We start from the raw sequence: 8,151 nt of genomic DNA, 5'->3' as shown, positions 1-8,151 counted from the left end.
TCCCCGCCCCCTAAATAAAGAAAAAAACCCGGGGGCCAAAAAAAAAAGAACAAACAACCCCCCCCTCTCCCCACCCAAGTTTTCCAAAAATTTGGGTTCCCTTCCGTTTTGGGGGAGCCCCCTTTTTTTTTCAAAGTGCCCTTTTTTAAATTTAAAAAAAATTAAATTAGGGGGGGTTTTTTTCCCCCCCCCCCCCCCCCCCCCCCCCCCCCACCCCACCCTCCTGTTCTATTTCTCTCACCCACCTTATTTTCCTACCCACTGTATAAATTTGAAAAAACACAATCCTATCTTTCCACCCACAATTATTCCTAAAATACCCTTTAATTATAATTCAAGCAAATTCTCTTTTATGTTAAGAAATTTATTAGCTAATGATATCATTTAAATTTAATCAATGGCTGAAATTTTGGCATATCAATAAAATATTTAAATTCAATTGAAAAATATCAAATAAAAATAAAAATAAATAAAATTTCAATCCTTCTCTCCTTCCAGCCCATCGGTCACCAACTACGGATCCTCCCGTCCCCACCTAGAGCCAATCCCCAACCACCCCTCCCCCACCACCCTACCACACCAAACCCAACAACAATCCACCCTCCAACTCAATCAATTTCAACCCAAAGTCCCAAATTTCTCAATTAAAAATCCATTCTTATATTTTTCTTTTGGTACAAATCGTTGGAATTGATTAATTCATGGGATGAGTTGGAGTTGCAGAGATGGGAATTGAGGGAGAGCCCAATCATTAGTCCATACTTAAATTGATGCACAGCAGAGGGCATTTTCTCCGTTCTGTGAGATCAAGTCCTTTGACGGCGACTTCTTTACTGCCAAGAAGCCGTTACTCGACGGCCTCATCGACGCCTGCTCTTCCACCGTTAGTGAGCTCATTATTCGGCGCTTCAGAATTAAACATGGAAGAAATTGACGGTGTTTAGCTGGGGTGTAGAAATTGTAGAGAAAGAAATAGTGTAGGAGAAGGGGGTTGTGTGGGTTATGGTGGTTTTTGGGGGGGAAACAGGGAGAGAGAGGGGGAGTGAGTGAGGGGTCGGGGCAGCTCTGAGAGGACTGTGGTGGAGCTCCTGGAGGTGGGAGTAGAGGAGTGACAAATTTTACGTTTGATCTTTGTGCTTTAGATTTTTTTTTTTTTTTTAGCTTGTTTAATTTTAAATTTGAGGCAATTGTTTTGTTTTTTAATATTTTTCTTTAAGTCTTTAGAAGTTATTTTATAAAGGTGTAAATTTATTTTTAAAATTTTAAGAATGAAGTGGGTGGGAAAATAGAATAAAGAGTTGAAAATAGCAGCACTCTTTATATATTTGGATATTTGATTGTGTAGGAAATTATTTGCTACACAAATTGACATATTTTTGATAAATTTGGTGGACGGTGGGTGTGGGCGTGGGTGTGGGGGTTGCCCGTGTTCCAGATTGGGGGTTGGGTGTGTTGAGAAGATTTGGAGATGGACTACGATTGAAAGAAATCAAAAGGTGCTCTAGAAGCAAAAGGCCTTATAGTAGAATTTGGTGAATTTGATAATATAGGTTCAAAAATTGGATTTCTGTTCTTGGGTTGAATTATTGATAATAGAGAAACATTAATTTATATGGTTCTTGGTTGTGGTTCAATGCTCCCAATCGACAGGATAGGCCCTCCCAAGCGAAACATAATTGTATACATCCTTGATGATGGAATGGCATTGAAGATCCACTTGATGATATAGAATCACACTGTAGTTTCTTTTTTTTCTTTTCTTTTTTTATGGGTAAATCAAGCATTGTACGTAGCAGGTATAGGATGTCAATACACCTCGATTAAATTAAACTAAATGACTTTTTCTTTTTTTATTTATAGAGTTCGATCCACTGTTATCCAACGGAGCACCAAATACAGTATAACTTAGTTAGATTATTTATCCGGAGCAGCACCAAACGCTTATAATATTATGGATAAACAGTCAGTACTCTCTGGAACAAATTAATATTATTCGACTAAAATTAATCAGTACAGTCCGATGTATCAAACGAGCCCAATTGAATTAGAGATTGTATTTAGATGACAACTTAAAGAAGGGACTAAAACCCTAATTGTTAGAGAAAATGAACTTTCACAACCAGGCCTAGTAGAGGAAATAACCATACATCATGGTAGCCCAAATACAAAAAATCAGCCTACAAAAACACTCAACCAAATACAAAATAAAAAGCCCAATCCAAAAAAGTTAAAAAGCCCAATTCAAATAAAATAGACTCATACCTAGAAATACATATAATAAAAAACCCAAATCACAGAAACACTATAATAAGTACAAGTTGGATTGAAGCTACCTTTGATGATGATTTGTTAAGAGTTCCTAGAACTTATACTGTCTCTGTCATTTAGTTTTTGTGTGCTTAGGGTTTAATCCCCCCCATTTCACCAAAAAAAAAAAAAAAAAAAAACCATATCACATAAACACTATAATCAAACCCTAACCCTATATAACAGATATAGGTTAGGCCACTTAACCAGGGCAGTGAGGGAGGGGCTGGAGCACATGTGTTGCCATTGTCAAGCCATCAAACAAAGGGTAATGTCAACTCTTGATCCACCCTAACAACCATATATCAGAGATCCATATATAAACTAGGAACACAAATGAAAGCCTGCCGTAACCAATATCCTTGATGTACCCTAATTTTCACTCATTTAATGATTTTAAGTAATTGACTAGTCTAATATTTTGTTTAAATCAAATTCAATTATTTGGGAATTTTGTAAATCATATTTGATTTCATTAATTTAATTTAATGTATTTTTAATTTAATACAAGTGATTGGATAAAAGGGATTTACACAAATATTCATTTGCTGCTTTGAGGTTTCAAATCTTTGATTCAATTTAATATCCTTGGTTTGAATGAATAATTTACGTACCCTTTTTCTTTGTTATCAATTTGCTATGATGTGATCCATTATATGTTGATATGTTTTTCCTAATTACTTTAAAACGGTTCTGGTTCACGAAATTTCATATGGAATTCCCTGATCAAAGTTTTCCATGTAATGTAGTTTAACATTTGTTACGCCCAGATCCTAATTGCCTTGTCGAAATCATTGATATGTCACTGGCCTAAATCCTTCGAGTATTCAAAAATGAACTCAACGTGGAATCCCGCTAGTAAACACAAGCATATATAAAAAAAAATCAGCAGAAACATAAAAGTACAATAAAAACTAGCTAGTTCACATGCAAACTAGTGGACCAAATATACCAATTCAAATAAACGGTACAAGAATCCTACTTCCCAAGCACACAACCCAAACCATCCAATCTCAAGGAAACCTTCCATGGATCTGCAAAAATAACAATTAAATGAGTGTGTGGCCTTAAGATCTATCTAATTAGCTCAATATCAGACCCCAAAAACTAACTATTTTCCCCAAGCAAAGAAAGTTAAGCCTAACCCTAATTGGTAAAACATATAGTCTTCGATGCCAAACTACTCCGAAAAACTTTTAAGTTCTCCAATAAAAAATTATAAATACCAAATTTAAGGTTGAGATATCACTGCCATAAGAGAAAGTGAGAGATTGAGAGGGTAAAGGCGGGGTTGCCGGCAATGGCCCCCTTGTCTTATCATAGGGGGATGCATTTCGGTATCGGATCTCTATCACTATTCTTTTTGCAGTTTCTTTATATTTGGAATAAGTCACATAGACTCTTTGGGTTTCTTGTGTAGTTTTTACCTCTCCTTCTGTAAGAGTTTTTCACCTCTCTTTTGTGAGAGCTTTCCATATCTCCTTTGTGAGAGTTTTATTTGTATTGTTATGACTTGGTTTTTTTAAGCTCTATCTATTTTTGGTTATTATGAGTTTGCACTCTTACTCTTAGTTGGGATACTCATGCCAGAATTTCTTCAATATTTTAATCTTGATATTAGATCGCTTTGTTATTGTAATTGCTCTTTATGACTTGTATTTTTTTAGGTAGTTTATGAATGCAATTTCAGAATTTCTCAACAAAAAAAAGAAGGTTGCGATTTGTTTTGTTTGAGTAAAATAGCAGTGCGAAACTAACAAGTGCTTATTTTAGTGATAATTTTCTTGTTAATATTGGAAGGAGAGTCCAAGTTCCAATCCGCATTCCATATTTTAAAAAAATAATAATAATGGTGCGTACCACAATGATCAACCTAAGGCAAGGCTTGCATTAGAAAAGAATTGTAATATTATTTACCAAATTGCCTAATGAAATAGAACAAATATAGTTAAGATGTTTTCCTAAATAAATAAATAATTTTGTTTGTGATGGGGGCCTTGTTTATCAAAAAAATAAATTATCTACACCCTAAATATGAAAAATCAAACCACTGCCAGTCCAAACAACTTTCCCGCGTGCTTCTCCACCTCCTTATAATTAGCGAAACACTTTTTCGTAATCTGCTGAAACGTATGCAACGTCAGCAAGCTATCTGAACCGGCCTGGTGGCACTTCCCGACAGCCCGGTTCACCTCCAAACGTTTCGCAACTTGCTCTAACCCTCCGTACAAGCCATCACAGAAGCGGATCATGTGCTTCACGTCGTAAACTCTATTTCCGAAAAAGACCCGCACAATTTTCAAAAACTCCTCCAAGTCTTTCAAGCCACTTGGCAATTGCTGGCCGGTCAAAATCTTGACTAGGTACCCGAAGTCGTACGCGCTATGGAACGTGACCCAGCTCACAGACTCGTTCAGGACGAGCCCCGATGACATCAGCAGCGCAGCGAACCGGGCCGAATCGATCCCCTCGGACCGGTTGCGGTCGAAGTCGATGCCCTGGCTGCGGAGGAGGGCGATGGAGTCGGGAGCGTGGGGGTCACGCGTGACGTCGAAGTCGCTGAAGTTGAACTCCCATATGAAGCTCGTGGAGGAGGAACCGAGGTCGGGGAGGTTGCCGTGGGCGTCGGACAAGGTGAGGCCAACCTGGATGAGGTTGAGGGCGTCGACGTTGGATTTGAGAGTCTTGTAGTGATCGGACGGTTGTAAATCGTGGCTGTACGGCTGCCGGAATATGAGGCCCGGAAACTCCGTGTCCATGGAGATGTAAGTGTAGTCGTCGATGACGGCGCGTATCAATTCGAATTCGGATTCTAAATTATGGGCCCACACTTGCCGGATTTTAATGGGCTTCGGACATGAGCTCGAACTTTGATCCTCGTTGACGTACATGTTTTAGTGAGAAATTAATTACGTCTTTACCAAATACTAAAGATGAAACTCAACTCTAGTAATCACTTGAATTACAAGTCTTTTTGACGAAGATGGAGTCTGAATCGATGGAGAAAAGCTTTACGGGTATTGGATGAGTGAAGAGTGGTGTGGGGGTGTGTGGTTTATATATGGAGATAGGAGGAGGGTGAAAAAGGATGTTGCCTGGAAAAAGAGGGAAGTCAAATTACTTCTGCATGTAGGAGAAGAGAGAGAGAGCGGGTTTTCTTTTCTGGGTGTTGGATTAACGGAATAGAATTGCTCATATTGGTTGTTGGCTTTCCCTTTTTATTTTTTATTTATTGTTTTTGTTTCTCTCTCTCTCTCTCTCTCTCACTTTCTTTCCAATTTCCAGTTCTTATATTTTCTTTCCTGGTTTGGTTTGTTTATTGAAAGTGGGTTATAAGTTGTAAACAGGTGGGGCCAACTGGGATGCTGATTGGATTGAGATTATATTCAGGGTATGAATAGGAAAAAAACTTACTTGTATAGGATAACACTATTTTACAGATAGGGGTATTGGTTAGGTGATGTTGGCGTTCGGTGGGAGCAAAGAAAAATATACTGCCAAGTTGCCAACCACGTCGATCTTCTTTTATTTATTTATTTTATTGTGTTTTAAATTGTTTGTTTTGGGAATAGAGACTTGGAATGTGGTCAAAGTCAAGATGGGGTTGCACCAAAAAAGTGGCAGTACTTTTTAGTCTTCAATTTGAAGTTTAAAGTGTTCATTGCTGATAGAAAATCAACTTGGGTTGTGGGTTTGATTGCTCCGATGGATCATCCAAATTCTTTGTGCGTTTCTTTCTCTAAAACTTAATCCAGAAATAAATGCATCAGATAAAGGCTTTGTGTTCGAGAACATCAAATCAACTAAGCCTACTCTTCATATTTTTTTTTTTCTGCCACAATGCAACAGAGGATCCCAATCTGGGCAAGTTTCATATTTGGATGCATAACAATTCCTAAACATAAGCTATTTTCATCTGTCACTCTACACTCATGTATGACAGCCAATACCGTCACATAATAATTTGTTTATGTATTATAGGGTGAATCAAGAATTAGTCCGCTTAATTAATTTTTTTAATTTTTGTTATGGAGTGTTTCTAATGATATGAACTGTTAGCCTTTTATACTAAATATGAAATAAATATTTAGTTATATACCCATTTTTAGCAATAGTGATATAAATAAATCATATACTATTTAATTTCTATAAACAAATTCAAAAAAAACCCAAAAACCGACAGCTAGCCCTGTTGAATTTAATTAGGAGATTCATTATTGTACTCAATATAGGGGCCTAATTTATTTTTTTTAATATAATAACCCCCTTATATAAAATAGACTTTAGAAACACACCAAAAACTCATTTACAACAACTTCTTATAAATTACAGAATTGCAATCGATTTCTTAAAACAAACCTAACTCCAAAATATCATAAAACCCAAAACACTCAATAGGGCATCAAAGTAATCAAAATTGAAGGGTCAGCTGTCATTTATTGGAAATTTTTTTTTGGTTTGTCTATAGAAATTAAATAGTGTAGGGTTTATCTATATCATTAATGGCTAATAATGGGTATATGACTAAATATCTCAATTTAATTTTGATCATTAAATTACTTTGATGCCTTGTTAAGTGTTTTGGGGTTTTCTTTAATAAGGTTTTGCGGTTGGGCTTGTTTTTAGAAATTAATAGCAATTTTGTAATTTATAAGAACTTTAAAACCTCTTTGTTATGTTGTAAATGAGTTTTTGGTATGCTTCTAAAGTCCATTTCATGTGAGTCTGACTCAGTGACCGCGGTACACCTGCTTAACAAAAATATGGAAAACTTTCATCCTCTTGCTACTTTGTTGTGGGGATGTCAGGATTATATAAACAAAAACTGGGTTTGTTCTATTCATCATGTATATCGTGAGTGCAACATGATAGCGAATAAACTAGCTGAATTGGGTTCATGTCTTGAGTTGGGTCTGTCAACTTTTCAGGACCCTCCTGACAGTATTAGGTCATTTCTTAGTAAAGATTTACTTGGAGTTTGTAAGTCTCGAGCCATTGTTTAATTTCTTTGTTGGGCATTAGCCCTGTTTCTTCACCCAAAAAAAATGTCCATTTCATGTATGTGTTTTTTTTATAAATAATTTAGGACCTTGTATTAGACATAATAGTGACTCCCTCAATATAAAAAACATACCAACAATAATTTATTTATTTATTTATTTTTAGTGGTAACAAAGAGGGCTAAGCCCAGACTACATTAATGCATATTTTAATGATCCCTATTTATACATAAAGAAAGAAGTAGTGATAGTGAATCATTCGGCTTAAAATCATGTCAATAGTGAAACAAGAAAGAAGAAGGAAACTCATACTTCAATTATTGGCTAAATAAATAAATAAATTCCAAATCCAACTGAAACTGTACCCAATTTTGGACAACATGATTTGGGCTTATATCTTGAGCATGTTTTGGAAGAAACGGGTTCTCCTACATACGGACTAGAGCCTCAAGTCAAGGGTTTCTGACATAAAGTTCTGATTATGTTTTTAGGTCACAATAAAGTTCTAATTTTTCAATTGGTCTAAAGATGGGGTAAGGTGGGACGGTTAAGGCAAGAGCGGAATCAAAAAATTTTGACTGGTGGGTTAGTTAAATTTTAATGATTTTAAAAAAATAAAAAATGAACATACAATTTCTAGTTTTTACAGTTGTTCTAGAATAAAAAATATATATTAAATCATACTAAAAAATAAATACTTATTAAATGCAACTTAAAAATACATATGATCAAAATGAATATATAATCAGCAATATAATTGAAAGTATGCCTATTCAAATTGTGCCTTGTGATTTTGAGAGAATTGAAATATTTTGGGATCTCGAGTCTCTGCACTTAAATAGTA

At 35.9% G+C, this 8,151-nt stretch overlaps 1 protein-coding gene across 1 annotated transcript; it reads right to left on the bottom strand.

The window, feature by feature from the left end:
• On the bottom strand, positions 4,194-5,979 carry LOC18775521 (probable CCR4-associated factor 1 homolog 11). The gene has a single exon (XM_007206597.2). The coding sequence runs from the start codon at positions 5,196-5,198 to the stop codon at positions 4,350-4,352; it is 849 nt and encodes a 282-aa protein (XP_007206659.1). The 5' UTR covers positions 5,199-5,979; the 3' UTR covers positions 4,194-4,349.

The sequence above is a fragment of the Prunus persica genome, chromosome G6, assembly GCF_000346465.2.
Source record: "Prunus persica cultivar Lovell chromosome G6, Prunus_persica_NCBIv2, whole genome shotgun sequence".
Taxonomy (NCBI): domain Eukaryota; kingdom Viridiplantae; phylum Streptophyta; class Magnoliopsida; order Rosales; family Rosaceae; genus Prunus; species Prunus persica.
The sequence above is the reverse complement of the archived record's forward strand: the minus strand, read 5'-3'. Positions and strand labels throughout refer to the sequence as shown.

Excerpts from the sequence above, each read along its gene's own strand:
- LOC18775521 (XM_007206597.2), bottom strand. The coding sequence starts at position 5,198 with ATGTACGTCAACGAGGATCAAAGTTCGAGCTCATGTCCGAAGCCCATT.